Source organism: Salmo salar, chromosome ssa01 (assembly GCF_905237065.1).
Source record: "Salmo salar chromosome ssa01, Ssal_v3.1, whole genome shotgun sequence".
In the NCBI taxonomy this organism is placed as follows: Eukaryota; Metazoa; Chordata; class Actinopteri; order Salmoniformes; family Salmonidae; genus Salmo; species Salmo salar.
The window spans coordinates 73,900,482-73,919,175 of NC_059442.1; the positions used below are offsets into that span (position 1 = coordinate 73,900,482).

Genomic DNA, 18,694 nt, shown 5'->3' on the forward strand with positions numbered 1-18,694 from the left:
TTCTTCAGGCGAGCAAAATCTAGAGACTTCCTTAGATTTCGTGCACCAGCTGTTGTTTACAAATATGCACAGAGTGCCCCCCGTCTTCCCAGAGTGTGCTGTTCTATCTAGCCGGTGCAGCGTATATCCTGCTAGCTGAATATCCTTGTCATCATTCAGCCACGATTCTGTGAAACATAAGATGTTACAGTTTTTGATGTCCCATTGGTAGGATATTCATGATCGTACCTCGTCTAATTTATTGTCCAATGATTGTACGTTGGCGAGTAATATTGACGGTAACAGCAGCTTTCCCACTCGCCTTCTGCAGATCCTTCGAGGCACCCCGCTCTGTGTCCTCTGTACCTGCATCTCTTTCGCTTGCCAATAATGGGGATGTTGGCCTTGTCGAGTGTTAGCATTACATCCTGTGCATCCTGCTTGTTGAAGAAAAAATGTTAATCTAATCCAAGGTGAGTGATCGCTGTCCTGATATCTAGAAGCTCTTTTTTGCCGTAAGATATGGTGGCAGAAACATTATGTACAAAATAAGTTATAAATAACGCAAAAAAAATACACATAATAGCACAATTGGTTAGGCACCCGTAAAACTGGTGCCATTTCTTCAGGCGCCATTTTTTTCGGGTCTCTCCAGAGATGTTAGATTGGGTTCAAGTCCGGGCTCTGGCTGGGCTTCTCAAAGACATTCAGAGACTTGTCCCGAAGCCACTCCTGCATTGTCTTGGCTTTGTGCTTAGGTTCGTTGTCCTGTTGGAAGATTAACCTTCGCCCCAGTCTGAGGTCCTGAGCACTCTGGAGTGGGTTTTCATCAAGGTTCTCTCTTTGCTTTGCTCTGTTCATCTTTCCCTCAATCCTGACTAGTCTCCCAGTCCCTGCCGCTGAAAAACATCCCCACAGCATGATACTGCCACCACCATGCTTCACCGTAGGGATGGTGCCAGGTTTCCACCAGATGTGACGCTTGGAATTCAGGCCAAATAATTCAGTCTTGTTTAGGTGGCTTTTGGGAAACTCCAAGCGGGCTGTCATGTGCCTTTTACTGAGGAGAGCCTTCGGTCTGGCCACTCTACCATAAAGGCCTGATTGGTAGAGTGCTGCAGAGAGGGTTGTCCTTCTGGAAAGTTCTCACATCTCCACAGAGGAACTCTGGAGCTCTGTCAGAGTGAACATTGGGTTCTTGGTCACCTCCCTGACCAAGAACCAGATTGATATGAGGATGACATTTTTTTAATCCAGTTTAGAATAAGGCTGTAACGTAACAAAATGTGGAAAAAGTCAAGAGGTCTTAATACTTTCCGAATGCACTGTTTGTCCATATCAGTACATTTGTAACAGCCTAACCATTACAAAATGTATATTTGATCAAATAAGCCTCATGTAGCAAATTAGCAATTACATTTTTTGTTGACCAAATTTGACAGTCATTGACCTCCATACAAAAATAAGACTTAATGGTCTTATTGTCGTGGACAGATTTTGGGTGGAGTAAAGCCACACTTTGCCTCTTCCTTTCTGGGTTAAATCAGCAATAGCTGGGCGTCATTGTTTGGACTTTTCCTAGCTTTATATGAAGTTTTGTGCTCTCATTACGAAGGCATTTTGCAAAAATGGGTTACCTGTACTTCTTTGCTTGACGTAATACATTCCTATGGGATTTCATAGGGTGCAATATACAATGTTTCACATCACATTTCTTGATGTTAACACAATTTATAGAATCATATTGCATATCATTTTAATTAATAGACATCAGTGAATGCTTCTACAACATTTTCTGTTTTAATGTAATATTTGAAACGACTACAAAACTCAGTAATTCTGACAGCTTTTTTTTTATACCACTATTCTGGTAATATTAAGCTAAATACATATAATTCACATACTGTACTTGGGCAATCATTTTGGGTTGTCCTAATTGTAACACATTTTAATCCATTATTGGTCTTATTACACCAATTATTTATTCAGTTATGCCCATGCAAAATCAATGCAGTTCCTCCCTGTTGAAGTGAATAGTGGTCATTTTGAAAAAAGGCTGCTGGGAGTTGTACTGATTATAGACAAAATTGATGATGACTCTATATAGCAAAAACAAATGTCTCCAATGGGTCTCCTTGTTCTGTGTGAAATTTGGTTTAGTCATCGTACCATGTGATATCAGAGCACATCCCAATACTGTCCATTCTGGCTCGATATACCGCAAAATGCATACATGTATGACCTTATTTGACCCCCCAAGATGGGCCCATAGAGATATAACAATTCCAGTTGCTTCATACTTCAATACAGTGGGTATCAGAAGTATTCACATTCTATTGTGTTAAAGTGGGCCTTTTGTCAATGATCTACACAAAATTCTCTAATGTCAAAATCCAAACATTTCTTAAGTTATGTAAAATGTTTAGATAAGTATTCACCCCGAGTCAATCGATGTTAAAAAAACAGCAAATGGCAGAAATTAAGGCTGAGTCTTATTAGGTAAGTCTAAGAGCTTTGCACACTTGGATTGTGCAATATTTTCCCATTTTTCTTTTCAAAATGATTAAAGAGCTGTCAAGTTGTTGATGGTCATGGTTACACAGCAATTTAAGTCTTGCAATAGATTTAAGCATATTTATTAAGTCAAACTGTAACTTGGCCACTCAGGAACATTTACTGACTTCTTGGTAAGTGCCTTCAGTGTAGAATGTGTCCTTGTGTTGTAGGTTATTGTCCTGCTGAAAGGTGAATTTGTCTCCCAGTGTCTGTTGGAAAGCAGACCTGAAGCAGGTTTTCCTCTAGGATTAACTCCATTCCATTTCTTTTTATCCTGAAAAACTCCCCAGTCTTTACAATGTGTCAAGCATACCCATACCATGATGCAGCCTCCACCTTGCTTGAAAATACTCAGTGATGTGGATTTGCATTTATATTTTTATTCTGTATATTTGAATTATTTTCAGTCATTGTGAAGTAACTATACTAAACAAAAATAAACGCAACATGTAAAGTCTTGGTCCCATAAGCGCCAATATTTCCATACACACCTTATTTCTCTCATTCTGTGCACATACACTACTGGTCAAAAGTTCTCAAACACCTACTCATTTAAGGGTTTTTATTTTTTACATTGTAGAATAGTGAAGACATCAAAACTATGAAATAATACATGGAATCACAGTGACCAAAAAAAAGTTAAACAAATCTAAATATTTTATATTTGAGATTCTTCAAATAGCCACCCTTTGTCTTGATGACAGCTTTGCACACTGTCTGTAGAGCTCAGACAGGATTGTGTCAAGGCACAGATCTGGGGAAGGGTACCAAAACATTTCTGCAGTATTGAAGGTCCCCAAGAACAGTGGCCTCCATAATTCTTAAAATGGAAGAAGTTTGGAACCACCAAGACTCTTCCAAGAGCTGGCTGCCCAGCCAAACTGAGCAATCAGGGGAGAAGGGCCTTGGTCAGAGCTGACCAAGAACCCAATTGTACATCTGACAGAGAGCCAGAGTTCCTGTGGAGATGCGAGTACCTTCCAGAAGACAACCATCTCTGCAGCACTCTACCAATCAGGCCTTTATGGTAGAGTGGCCAGACTGAAGGCACTCCTCAGTAAAAGGCACATGACAGCCCACTTGGTGTTTGCCAAAAGCCACCTAAACAAGACTGAACTATTTGGCCTGAATGCCAAGCGGTACATCTGGAGGAAACCTGGCACTATCCCTACGGTGAAGCATGGTGGTGGCAACATGCTTTGGGGATGTTTTTCAGCAACAGGGACTGGGAGACTAGTCAGGATCGAGGGAAAGATGAATATAGCAAAGTAACAGGACAATGACCCTAAGCACAGCCAAGACCACGAGGGACCAGCACAAAAAAAAGTTATGAAATGTATGCATTCACTACTGTAAGTCGCTCTGGATAAGAGCGTCTGCAAAATGACTAAAATGTAAATGTAACACAGGAGTGGCTTCGGGACAAGTCTCTGAATGTCCTTGAGTGGCCCCGCCAGAGCATCTCTGGAGAGACCTGAAAATAGCTGTGCAGCAATGCTCCCCATCCAACCTGACAGAGCTTGAGAGGATCTGCAGAGAATAATGGGAGAAACTCCCCAAATACAGGTGTGCCAAGCTTGTAGTGACTTAACCAAGAGGACTGTAATCGCTGCCAAAGGGGCTTCAAAAAGTACTGAGTAAAGGGTCTGAATACTTATGCAAATGTGATATTTCCATTTGAATTTTTTTATACATTTGCAAAAATGTTAACCTGTTTGATTCATCATTATGGGTTATTGTGTGTAAATTGATGAGGGAAAAAACTATGGAATCGATTTTAGAATAAGGCTGTAATGAATCCATTTTAGAATAAGGCTGTAACCCAGTTGTCGGATCCTCACGTCCTTGTCAATTTACATTCTCCGATTTTCTAAATCGAACTTAATCTGTCTCCATCTTTTTAATCCATTTCTAAACGGGCCAGCCTCACCTTTAGCCTAGCGGTCCCGTCTGAACGACCCGAAGCAGAAGATAAAGGGTCAAATCGGGGCAATGTAAAGGGGGTACGAGCAACCACTTCCTCCGCCCTGTCCTCCGACTTGGCATCGGAAGTTATATCTCCTCTCCTGAAGCCTCCCTCTTGTCATCTTTCAACGAGAGAATTCGTTCTCTCACTAAACCCTCCCTGACTAGCACCAAAAGCTCAGCCTTTAGGGCTTTCTCAGGGATGAAGAGTCCATAATGGTCAGTTATAGCGAAAAGGTCTTTCCGCAACCCCACCAAACGATCAACAGAGGGCGCTTCAATAAACTTGGAGATGGCTGAGGCAGCCATTTTGTACAGTGCAGCCTACTGAACACACAAACTTAACAAGTCATCCTCACAACCTACCATCACACCTCAATCACTAACCACAGAGAGCTCAGAACATGGCCTCCTATGGGGACACACATACCTTAGAAGCAGCGGCTACAAAGTATTTAGCAAAAACCAACACAGGACATACTAATCATCTCCTGCTGAGAAACAACCAACATATGATAAAACCTTCAGCTCTCTCTTACAAAGGAACACTGGCTTTTATAGCTGGAGAAGGAGTCTGTAATGCGATACAGCTGTATCCTGACGAGGGGGCGGGGTCAGCTGCAATTAGCAATGGGGCCGACCAATCAGCTGCTTGGGGGAATTTCAGGAAGCCATCCTGAAACACACATACAAACAAACCACAACACAGAAACCGGGGAACGTAACAGGAGGACAGAAGATGGCTATCAGGCTGTTAAATAGCCATTACTAGCCGGCCTCCACCCAGTACCCTGCCCTGAACTTAGTCACTGTCACTAGCCGGCTACCAACCGGTTACTCAACCCTGCCGCCCTATGTACATAGACATGGAATCACTGGTAACTTTAATCATGTTTACATACTGTTTTACTAATTTCATATGTATATACTGTATTCTAGTCAATGCCACACCGACATTACTCATCCTAATATTTATATATTTCTTAATTCCAGTCTTTTACTTTGAGAATTGTGTATATTGTTATGAATTGTTAGATAGTGCTGCACTGTTAGAGCTAAGAACACAAGCATTTAGTTAGATACTACTGCACTGTTGGAGCTAGGAACACAAGCATTTAGTTAGATACTACTGCACTGTTGGAGCTAGGAACACAAGCATTTAGTTAGATACTACTGTTGGAGCTAGGAACACAAGCATTTAGTTAGATACTACTGCACAGTTGGAGCTAGGAACACAAGCATTTAGTTAGATATTACTGCACTGTTGGAGCTAGGAACACAAGCATTTAGTTAGATACTACTGCACTGTTGGAGCTAGGAACACAAGCATTTAGTTAGATACTACTGCACTGTTGGAGCTAGGAACACAAGCATTTAGTTAGATACTACTGCACTGTTGGAGCTAGGAACACAAGCATTTAGTTAGATACTACTGCACTGTTGGAGCTAGGAACACAAGCATTTAGTTAGATACTGCTGCACTGTTGGAGCTAGGAACACAAGCATTTAGTTAGATACTACTGCACTGTTGGAGCTAGGAACACAAGCATTTAGTTAGATACTACTGCACTGTTGGAGCTAGGAACACAAGCATTTAGTTAGATACTACTGCACTGTTGGAGCTAGGAACACAAGCATTTAGTTAGATACTACTGCACTGTTGGAGCTAGGAACACAAGCATTTAGTTAGATACTACTGCACTGTTGGAGCTAGGAACACAAGCATTTAGTTAGATACTACTGCACTGTTGGAGCTAGGAACACAAGCATTTAGTTAGATACTACTGCACTGTTGGAGCTAGGAACACACGCATTTAGTTAGATACTACTGCACTGTTGGAGCTAGGAACACAAGCATTTAGTTAGATACTACTGCACTGTTGGAGCTAGGAACACAAGCATTTAGTTAGATACTGCTGCACTGTTGGAGCTAGGAACACAAGCATTTAGTTAGATACTACTGCACTGTTGGAGCTAGGAACACAAGCATTTAGTTAGATACTACTGCACTGTTGGAGCTAGGAACACAAGAATTTAGTTAGATACTACTGCACTGTTGGAGCTAGGAACACAAGCATTTAGTTAGATACTACTGCACTGTTGGAGCTAGGAACACAAGCATTTCACTGCAGCCAACAATAATATCTGTTAAATATGCGTATATGACCAATAACATTTGATTTGATTTGAAGGGGTAGTCATTCAAAATCATGTCAATCCCTATTATTTCACACAGAGTGAATCCATGTTCCTTATTATGTGATTTGTTAAGACACATTTTACTCCTGAACTAATGTAGGCATGCCTAAACAAAGGGGGTGAACACTTTTGCAATGACTTTATTTGAGTTATTTGATTTGTATTCATTTTTAAACATTTGTAGAATGTTATTTTCACTTTGACATTATGGAGTATTTTGTGTAGATCAATGACAAAAAGAAACCACTATTAAATATATTTCAATCCCACTTTGTAAAGAAAAACATTTTGAAAAAATCCAAGGGTGTGAATACTTATGATACACACTGTATTTATTTAACCTTTATTTAACTAGGCGAGTCAGTTAAGAACAAATTCTTATTTACAATGACGGCCTACCCCGGCCAAACCCTAACCTGGATTAAGCTGGGCCAATTGTGCGCCGCCCTACTGTATGGGACTCCCAATCACGGCCGGTTGTGATACAGCCTGGAATCGAATCAGAATCTGTAGTGACGCCTCTAGCACTGAGATGCCGTGCCTTAGACTGCTGCGCCACTCGAGAGTCCGAATGTATGTGTTGTATTATGAAGTTAATAACATATCAAATTGCCTTAGTTTGAGAAGATTGTCCCCTGATAATACAAAATTACATTTTCATACCCTTAATCCTGTTGGCATAGGAGTCATAACATGCAGTGATACCCACGAATCGGAGGTTGCTAAATGTGGGTATCATACCATAATATAACCCACAGACATGCATTGACCTATAATGAAAATCCTAATTAGACTTTGCCACCCAAAGTGGACAAATATGTGAAATATGGCCTGCTGGCCCATGGACTCATTCATGTCTGGTGTGTTGGACTGCTCATTTTGTATTTTTTTTTATTTCACCTTTATTTAACCAGGTAGGCTAGTTGAGAACAAGTTCTCATTTACAACTGCGACCTGGTCAAGATAAAGCATAGCAGTTAGACACATACAACACAGAGTTACACGTGAAATGAACAAAAACATAGTCAATAATACAGTAGGAAAAAAAGAAAACTAAAAGTCTATATACAGTGAGTGCAATTTAGGTCAAATAAGGGAATTAAGGCAATAAATAGGCCATGGTGGCAAAGTAATACAGTATGGCAATTAGACACTGGAATGGTAGATGTGCAAAAGATGAAAGTGCAAGTAGAGATACTGGGGTGCAAAAGAAGCAGAATAAATAAATACAGTATGGGGATGAGGTAGATAAATGGGCTGTATACAGATGGGCTCATCACACATTGGAAAGCAATTGGGGTGTGATATGAGGTCATAGTCACAATGAAATCAACTGCTTTAGAGTTTGTTTTAAATCTTATATGCTACATGACCGTGAAATACTGCATTCAAATAGAATAGGCATCATACATTTAATCATTTCACATAATGCTTATTTTCTGAAATAAAATTAGGGTACCTTACTTTAGATTGTAACATTATCACATCTCAAGATGTTCCGTTTGATGCGTGGGTCTGGCTCATGGACTAGGCTTACATAGGCCACACACAGATAATCAGTCAGCAAAATGACGTTCAACTGAAAAGGCACTTGCTCAACTATTTGAAGACGGCCCAGGCGCTTGTAGCTGCACCGCCTGTATAGGCCTAAAACAATCGTGCATTTTATGTTTTAAGTGTTGGCCAATAGACTAGTCCTATAGGCTTACATTTAAATATAACTTTTTTGATTTGATTTAAATAATAGAAAATAAATACATTAAAAATAAATAAATAAACTCAAATAGCCTGTAGTAATCATAACCAAAGCCTATGAAACAATTAAATGATTATGATGGCCTATACGAATAAATTACTCAACTGAACAGAAAAATATATATCCGCATATAGGCCTAAATTTAGTAAAATATGCCTACCTAAATAAATCCGAAATTTGATATTTTTGTTGATTGATCAGTGAACCCGCTTAAAAACTTAATCCAAAAACATCCCACGAATGAACTTTTCCAAATCACTTTCCCCTAATCCTAATTTGCATATAAGAAAATGCGCGGACGTCAAAGGAGCAGGGATCTGTATGGTTTTAAAGGGTCAGACGAGGGGTTAGTTGGTGACAATAACCCCACATGAGAAGTTAGATAGCGACCGTCTGGATTAGTGATGCAAATGACAATTTTATCAATGGCTAGAGTCCTTAATCTTTGGATCCTCTCACCTTTTTTATTTTCTGGTATCTCAAAATGTAATCGCATTCAATGGAAAAGCGCTTGGTTTTGTTAGGTAAAACGTGTATCCGATTCTCACAAGCTAGAGCAGCACTTCGGTGAAATGTTAACTTGAAATTGGCATGAAGTTTTCACGTCATATTAGGCCTATATATTACAACAGTAGACGATTCAATGACATTTTCAAAGGCCTGAATTAAGTTACCGATTAATTCGCTGACTTCAGTAGGCTACAATGCAACTGTTGGCATTCTTATGTAGGGCTAATGTCATCAATAATGCACAACGGCTTTAATTTGCAACTTCATTCTGCAAACGTTTAGGCTACATGATGAGAGTGCAGTTACTAGATTTTGCTCTAAACCTATTCTTATCTGTTGATCAATGCATCAAAGGTTTCAAAAATCTAAATGTATTAACATGTCTTTACACTACCTTAATATTTCTTGAAATTCTATAAATGTTCACTGGGCAAAAAAATATATAAAAAAATAAACAATTGCGTTTTAGGTAAGCTATAGTCATTCATGCACATAAATTCAAACTTTTACCTCGATTTGTATTAGTCAAATTAATGGCATCTTTTCAAAAACTCATTTTCGAATAAAATGTCTTCATTGTTAAAGGGATGTTTTTTAACAGGCCTAACCACTCCCAAAACAATCAACGTTAATACTTTCGATACCTAATTAATATGGATCTTATAGAGATGGAAATGTTAGTGAATTTGTTGTTTGGAAATGTGTTAGTAAATTGATTAGGTTAGCCTATTCGTATATTGAGCAGTGTTTAGCCTATCTGATGTTGTTTTGAAACAATTTTCCTCACTCGTAGGTCTATTTTTAATACTGTTCTCTCTTGTAAATTTAGTTTAGGTTAAGCCATTTAAAATTCGTTGTAGTAGGTTAATATTTTCTTTTAAATCAGAAGTTGGAAATTATCTTTGGGGAAACTGTGAGCATCTGGAAAATGTCAAATGATATACATACTTAAACACTGATTTTCAAACATTTGGATGTTAATTAGTCATAGCCTATGCGTCTTTTTAGAGGGACGAACGTTGATTAAATCGGACGTGGTATTTGTAAAACCAGGCTAACTTCCTAAAACACACCTCTCAAGAAATCCCACAGTATCCAAATAACATCTCGTGTTTGTTCTAAGAAGATAATACCAGTAGTGTTAGCCTATCAGTTACCGGCCGCTGTATCAAACTCTTTCAAGATGGTGAGTAAATTAACTTTTCAGGGTGCAAACTCCACCAGATGAGTCGATTTCAGCCGGTTTAATATTAATTCACTTGATCCTGAATCGTTCAGAAGGCCGCGGGCATGGAGAGAGAGTTCGGGCTGACTCTTCCCTGGTTGCTATTTGTCTGCGCGAGGCCCAGGGTGCCCTTTTGATCATTTCAATCTCTCCTCGGTGCGCTCCTTCTGATTGGTCGAGGGAGTAAGACGGGGAAAATCTTTAATTAAGTAGATAATCTCTTGTTGGGATGAGAGTGGGTCCATTTCAGAGCCCCCCTCTAGTGAGTCCCACATGAGTATCTTAGCATATACAGCCAGTGTGGATTGGGGTTGTGTATGTATGTAGGGTAGTAGCTCTCACTATATCATCTATCCTTATTTAGAGAGCTGCTGAATGTGCATGCCATCCCTCTATCCTCTCTCATCTCTTCTGTCAGGATGTTCATGCATTTGGAGGTCTGTTACTATATCTTCATTTTGATGACTCACATGACAAGGTCCTGCTTCAGCTGGTGAGTTTCAACTATTTTGGACTCTTTGTTATTGCCTCATCCATCCAAAGCAATGGATGTCATAGGAAGGTTGTTAATTAAGTATTGTACATAGGCTTATTGGAATAGAGAAATAATTCAATGATTTTGATGGTGAAAGCTTTTTCTATTTACTAATCAAATAAAAAAGTTAGTTTAAGTTTTTTACCTTTGAAAATGTTTTACCAATTAGGCTTTTTGATTTTCCTTTATGAGAATGTACGGATGGAAAAGTATTAAATCATGATAATTCAATATTCTCCTGTAATTCTTGTAATATTTATTACTCATTAATCTACTTTCATCTCAGTCTATTTTACTGAGGATTTTTTTTTTTTAGGTCTTTTGGATATAACCTACCCAGAAATGTCACTTTAGCACCATGGTTATTGACCAGCAGGCCAGGGTTTAACTCATTTGGGAGACAAGGATTTAGAGGAATGATATGGTTTAGAACCATTTTATTATATGTCTTAGTACTGCGTTATTTAAGATAGATAATGATGCTTTAGCACCATATTATTAAATGCTATTAAAGATACCTAATGAGAGATGTTAAGTGAGGGAGCTGTGGAATTCCTGCCCTTGCTGAAGGACACTTAATTCCCAGAGTTAATAAGCTGTCTCCTCTTCCAGGTCAGTGAATAATTTCCTGATGACTGGACCTAAGGTAAGCCAACATTCTTTTGATCTTCTGCCCAGATCCCCTTTTCCCTTCCCTCCTTCCCTCCCTAAAAAGAGAGCAAAAACCACCCTGTGAGGATCTCTTACAAAACCTCACTCCGAAGACATTATTGCGTTATGTTACTCTCTTTCTCCCTCTCTGTTTCTATCTATAGACAGCATCTCATTTTCTCCACAATGAGAGTTTATGGTTCATATACATATGCATTTTCATCATTTATTTGTTGTAAGAACAGCAAGAGTATAACTTAGCAGTGTTATGCTGGCCTTTTGGGTTCACTCCATATTTGTATCTAATGCACTTGACCCTACTGAGACTAAGAAGCTTTGAATGTCCATGGGTTGAGATAGTAGAGGTGGAGAGTTATTGGGTTCAGTGTGTATAGAGGCAGTGGCAGGATAGGACCTGGAAAGGGTTTTGGTCAATTGAATTTCTTTTTCAGTCAATTTAGGAAGTTAACTGAAATTCCAATTCCAATTTTACCCATGAGAGGCAACGGAGGCAGTAGAGGCACAAGAGGTCCCAGGATTGAGTGTGTATCGCACAGGAGACTGTTGGTGAAGGGATGAGAGCTCATAATAATGTCTGGAATGGAGTGACTGGAATGGTATACCGTTCCATTCATTTTCTTCCAGCCATTACTATAAGCCCTCCTCCCCAATTAAGGTGCCACCAGCCACCTGTGGTATAGAGACAATGGAGGCAGTAGAGGTCCCTCGGTTGATTGAGCTAGACTAGAGGCAGGAAAGGCAGTAGAGATCTCTCTGTGTTGAGTGGGAATAAACTAGAGGCAGTAGAGGCAGGAAAGGCAGTGCTGGCATGTGCTGTGCTGTGGTGGGTGGTCATCATTATCCCACCAGACCTCAGTGAGAAGCAGAGAGGTGGTGGCTCAGTCTCTCAACAGGCCACTTGAGACATATCATTCACACAGTCTCAACAAGGACCAGAGAGCTGGGCGAACAAGCCAAGTGGACATGGTGAACATGTAAAGAATAGGGCTTGGGATTCTTAACTCACTCAGGGGTTGTGAATCATGTTCAAAAAGTTGAATTAATATTGTATTAAGACTTTTTTGGTCCATTTCTGTTGCTAACCGAAGCTAATGTTTATTAGTATTGTTACAACAAAAACTCAGATAATACACTAGGAATTTTGGGGTTATAGAACTAAATGTCTCTAGAATTTGTTGCTTTTCATGATTGAACCTATTCAGTTTTTAGTATATTGTACCATCACATATGCCATGATGATATACTCCTCTGTGTTCCTCCAGGCTTACCTGATTTACTCCAGCAGCGTAGCGGCCGGGGCGCAGAGCGGCATCGAGGAGTGCAAGTACCAGTTTGCCTGGGACCGATGGAACTGCCCTGAGAGAGCCCTGCAGCTGTCCACACACAGAAGCCTCCGCAGCGGTAAGAGCCAATGATCCAGGCTCCATTGGAATTCTGACTTCCACTTTGGAATTTCGATTAGAAATGCTGCCCAAATGACTCCCTCTTTTTCTGCCTAAATGACACTATTCTCCATATAGTGCACTATTGTTGACCAGACCAAATCTAGGGCACTATATGGTCAAAAGTAGTGCACTATATGCTGACTAGGGAATAATTTGATTTGCCCTTTATTAACAGACCAGCTTTAAGTCACAGATAGGCCCATCCAGATCAAGGAGGAAGGACTCTTTCTAGAAAGTGAGATGGCGTTTGTTTGTTTGTTTAGTCAGGAGATTCATCTGTCAAAAGGATCGTTACAGCAACCCCACGGCCGCTACGGTTCCCTCACCCAATACAACAGCAACCCCACGGTCACACTGGCCAAAACAAACACTACTAATCCAATTCACAACATCCTACTGAGCCTCCCATCGACGGGACCCTGCTCAGGGGCCTTGTGAAAACATGGCACCCCAATGGCAATTAGAGGCAATGTGTTAATTACCAGGAGAGATAGGAGATAAAGGATACTGTGGAGTGAGAGGCGTTGAAATAGAAGCCCCACTCTAAAGATAAGGGTTAGGGTCACAGGCTAGAGGAGAGGAATGACCTATTCAGAGGAAGGCATTCCTGAGTACAGAAGGCATTCCTGAGTACAGAAGGCAATCCTGAGTGCATTTTAAAATGTCTCTCTCACCCAAAGCAAACAGAGCGACAGCGATTGTCCTTGACATCAGTTCAGTAATCATTGCTACTATAATATAATAATATATCATCTGCTTTTTCCACAGCGAACAGGGAGACAGCGTTTGTCCATGCCATCAGTTCAGCAGGAGTCATGTACACTCTGACGAGGAACTGCAGTCTGGGGGACTTTGACAACTGTGGCTGTGATGACACCAGGAATGGACAGCGGGGTAAGAGAAGATAAATAAAATCCACGCACAGATCATTGCAAGACATGCATAGATGAAACAGCTGATGTACATACTGTGTTGTAGTTATGTGATGGGATTCAGTTGTAGGCAAAACAACATTTAAATTGTTTTTTCAAGTACTTTGGAAATAATTCCCTTCCACGTATTTCCGTCACAAATGGTGAGCCACCCTCTCGTACAGACAAACTCCTGCTTGTGTCCCCAGTGGGTAGGAGGGTGGGGGGATGGCTGCTGCAGTGACCTGATGGTTGTGGTTGTGTCCCCAGGGGGAACAGGCTGGCAGTGGGGGGGCTGCAGTGACAACGTGGGGTTCGGTGAGGCCATCTCCAAGCAGTTTGTTGACGCGCTGGAGACGGGCCAGGACGCACGGGCCGCCATGAACCTCCACAACAACGAGGCTGGACGCAAGGTACAGTATTTACTTTACTTTGTACTTTTACTCTTACCATTATTCACTATATTCTCTATGTTCCCTGACCTAGACACATACAGTAAGGCATCCATAAAAACAGTACCCATACGTCCCCTAAAACATCTGTGAGTAAGGACACACAAGGAAATACTGTACTCCTCAGCTTTCCAGATTGATAGTTGCTGTGTGGCGACCATTCAGGTGCAAATCGGCAGGCGAGTGCTAGGCAACACATTGGTGCTGCAAGGGGTGAGCTATCCCTCGGCACCATACAGAACTTTGATGATATAGTGAAATATTATCATAATTCCAGATAGATATAGAGCTTGGCTTTCAGGGTGTTCTGAACTCCAGATCATGTTGAGATTAAATCAGTGAGATTGCCATAGGGGGAGCTCTTGTAGTTCAAGCTGGAGGGCCAGATGGCCTGTCTGATATTTGCGTTTCCCACTCGGCCCCCCAACCGACCGACTGCTCAATGTAAAGTACCTTTTGAATAATTTTTTTATTTCTCAACCTGCCCAGTGAGAATTACAGCTTACAGCAAGCGTACCACCCAAGCGTCCCCTTTCACGTCCCCATAAGTGAGGTGCCACTCGTCCTCCAATAACCACAGTGTGTTCGCTGTACCAGAAGGGCCTATTTACCAGTTACTGAATGTCCTTTATTATGACAAGACTTGAGTTGCAAGATCTCAGGATCACTGGTGCTACTTCTTAATTAGAGTATCCCATGGTTCCACACACTGCAGACGGGGGCCAGTATTATGCCTGCCTGCTCTCTTTAAATACGTTTTTAGTTTCATTCTTGCAATAAGCATCCAACATTTATTCTGTTGGTCTTTGTGTGGCCCCTGAGGAGTCCATAGTCAGGGATGAAGGACCACAGGCGAGAGAATGGAGTGGTCTTTGTTTACCCCGCCTAGGAGCCCTCCTGTTGGGCCCTCGCTGCCCCTCCGAACCCCATGGCACCTGGAGCATCATTGTAACAAAAAAAATACCAGAGAAAAAAAGAAAAACTCACCCCTTCTTCATTTTGACACTCAATAGACTCCCCATAGGCTCTTCATTGGTTCTTCTCATGGCAGAAAACATGTTGACAATGGCCTTGCTAAATAAATACTCCTCTCACTCCAGGTGGGACACAGTCAGTGTCTCGATGTGAAACTTTGATTTGGCCCTCACCTCGCGAGAAAGCTCTTCCCCTCCCCGTAAAGAAACGTTCCTTTTGAACCGACATCTGTTAACATATGTGTCGGGGTGAAGTCAGGAAATATTGAGGGGGATCACAAAAGCTGACAAAAACTTGAGCATGAACCTTGAACCTATCCTTTCTCCCCTCAGTGAATTCATCCTCTTTTTGTCAAGTGGGAAGGCTTGAGCGTACAATGGGTTCATTTGACAACACATCAATCAAGAGCCAATGGTCTTCACATTACACAACTGATTCTTTGAAACAAAACCATGCTCAGCCACACACGCATACAAAACTGATTTCCTGAGACCAAATCAATGAACTTCTCATCTGCATGTTGTTGCTTTAAAGCGCAACTGAAGGCAATAAACAACTTCTCTGATAGAAAACGATATTAGTCAGAAGCAAAGTTTTGTAAATGAGTTCGTCATGACTCACTTGAGGGTTGGGCTTTCATTTCACAATGCTTACTTTCCCACTAACAAGGGATACGCAGCTGCAGTGATTGCACTCTATCCAATCCTACCGCAGAACACAGATACAGTGAGACAGACATGTTCACATAAGACAACAGGTTGCACATTTTTTTTACTTGAGAAATACTGCACCAAATACCTTAGCTAGATGTAAAATTGTGCAAGTTATCTTAGATTCATTCGGACTATTTTGAGAAAGTAATACTGACTTTGTTCCTATGGCGTCTCATGGGCAACAAAACATCAGTAACTGGCACATAGAACCACACCCCCAAGACTGAAATGTTGTTTCTTACAGTGATGAGCAACATAAAACATGCTGAATCAGTGTGTTCAGTTGTGCTTTAAAAATAAGTCTCTTTAATGATTTATTTTTCTATACTCCTGTTTCAGCTGGTATTTGCCTAGTGCTTACATTTATTGTATTTAACCTTTATTTAACTAGGCAAGTCAGTTAAAAACAAATTATATATAATAATGATATGGCAACAATAGGTTATTTCTGGAGTTTACAGAGTATTTAGTTTATGTAATGTTCAGGTTATTATAATTACCATTTTCCAGGTGAATCAGACTGTAGAATCAAGCTTAACCAAAGTCTCCTCTCCTCTCCTCTCCTCTCCTCTCCTCTCCTCTCCTCTCCTCTCCTCTCCTCTCCTCTCCTCTCCTCTCCTCTCCTCTCCTCTCCTCTCCTCTCCTCTCCTCTCCTCTCCCTCCCAGGCGGTGAAAGGAACCATGCAGAAGACATGTAAGTGCCATGGTGTCTCCGGGTCCTGCACCACACAGACCTGCTGGTTACAACTACCAGAGTTCCGGGAGGTGGGAAACTACTTGAAGGACAAGTACCACCGAGCCCTGAAGGTATATATTCTTTATTGTTTATATTAAACAATATTGTTTATAGGCACTTTAAAGGCACTTCACATAAAGTTCATTCATTTATTAATTCAAGGTGGACCTGCTCCGGGGGGCCGGGAACAGTGCAGCCAGTCGAGGGGCCATCGCAGAGACTTTCAGCTCCTTCTCTCGTAAAGAACTGGTCCACCTAGAGGACTCCCCAGATTACTGCTTGGAGAACCGTACTCTGGGTCTGCCTGGCACGGAGGGCAGAGAATGCCTGAAGAAGGGCAAGAACCTAAACAAGTGGGAGAAGCGGAGCTGCAAGAGGCTGTGTGGGGAGTGCGGTTTAGCCGTGGAGGAGAGGAAGGCGGAGTTGGTGTCGAGTTGCAATTGTAAGTTCCACTGGTGCTGTGCGGTGAAGTGTGAGCAGTGCCGTAAGACGGTGACCAAGTACTTCTGTGTGAAGAAGGGGGGGCAGAGGGGGAAGAACGAGAGTGCTGGGAGCCGTAAGAAGAACCTGAGGCTCAGGAAGAAGCACTGAGCTGCATCCATCTTCCTCACCATCATCATCACTGCCATACGTCTTGTCTTCTCACAAGCTGATTTTCACAGACCCTCTCAAACGATTTTACAACAAGCTTTCTGCTTGTATTCAAAAGACTTAATTGGAAAATAATTTATTGAATAAGTCAAGTATTGTTGTTATCCCAATCAAATGTTTAATAGTGGGGTAGAAAATGTGTGTAAAAAAAAAAAAACATGTTGATAAAACTACATGATAGAGAAAAAATAGAGGGAAACTATTAGTTGTGTAGAACTGATGGTATAAATGGTATACATATATTTAAAAGTATTTTTAAAACTTTTTTTCCGCAATTATATATATTATTATAAGTCATTGGGCATTTAAAGCATGTTACATACATGTTACGTACTCAATAATCTCCTTCATACCTGATATCTTGAACAACTCTTCCTTAACGGTCCGTCCACAGCATACCTCAACATCTTATTTATTGTCATAAGTACCACCAATGAGCTACGCCATTTCCCATTGGTCAGTTTATCAAACATTCCTTCCTGTCATGATGACCAAGCTCTGTGACAGTGCCTGAGATCAAAGCATCCCAGTAGTTTGTTCAAGCATGTATCACAACAGATATTCAGATTATAGGTTTGAAAAACAAGAAGAGACTTCGGGGTGCATTCCTCTCGTCCAATCCCTTGCCCTGCCCTCCCCAGCCCAGCCTTACCTTGAGGATGTATTTAATTGTAAATAAAATGAAGCACTTTGTTCGGTATATTGTTTATTTATTGCACAGTTTTTTTCCTTAGTTTTTGATTTATTCATAGTTGCTTTCATGGCTGTTATTATTTTCTATAAAATGTTTGTAATTAAAGAAGTATAATCTACAACTCCTCTATTATATGAATTTATTGAGCATGCCAACCACCCGTTTCACATTTCACATCCATTCATTTCAGAAGTGTTGAATTCATTTCAGAAGTGTTAAAATGGAATGCATGATTCTTTCCTATATTCCCGCTGTGTGACATATAAAACACCAATGTGCAGCAGCGGTACAACACAACCTGAGGCTCTTTTTATTGTTCACTTGGGGATCCGATAACCCTCGGGCCAAAGTAACAACAAGAGAAAACTTTTCATTATACTCTTCCTTCCTTCACGCCTTTCGCCTTGACAAATACCTCCCCTTTCTTTCTGCCCCTCGTCCGTCTAATCCTCTAAGAGCCTCTCCTAACGCCCTGGAACTCAGAACTTTCTTTACAGTTTAATACTAGTTTAATTAACTTTGTCCAGACAGAGTGCATGGTGGGGGGGAAACACGAAGAAGCAAAACAAGTCGCCCTTAAAAATCTTTAAAAATCAACCACCCCGCCTCTAATTTTGTATGCTAATCTCCTTTTTCACACTGCCCCTCCTTAGGAGTGAGTGGTGAGTTGGGACAAAAACTGTTGGGAAAACTTGGTGGTGTTGCCTTCCTTCGCTGGGG

The 18,694-nt window shown here is 40.9% G+C and overlaps 1 protein-coding gene across 1 annotated transcript; it reads left to right on the forward strand.

Annotated features, from left to right (window-relative positions):
• The first annotated feature begins 10,429 nt into the window (after positions 1-10,429).
• On the forward strand, positions 10,430-18,083 carry LOC106608511 (protein Wnt-8b). Its single transcript, XM_014206458.2, has 7 exons — positions 10,430-10,683; positions 11,338-11,371; positions 12,660-12,798; positions 13,611-13,736; positions 14,024-14,166; positions 16,560-16,700; positions 16,792-18,083. Exons 1-7 carry the CDS (start codon positions 10,610-10,612, stop codon positions 17,218-17,220), a joined length of 1,086 nt encoding a protein of 361 aa, XP_014061933.1. The 5' UTR covers positions 10,430-10,609; the 3' UTR covers positions 17,221-18,083.
• The last annotated feature ends 611 nt before the right edge of the window (positions 18,084-18,694 follow it).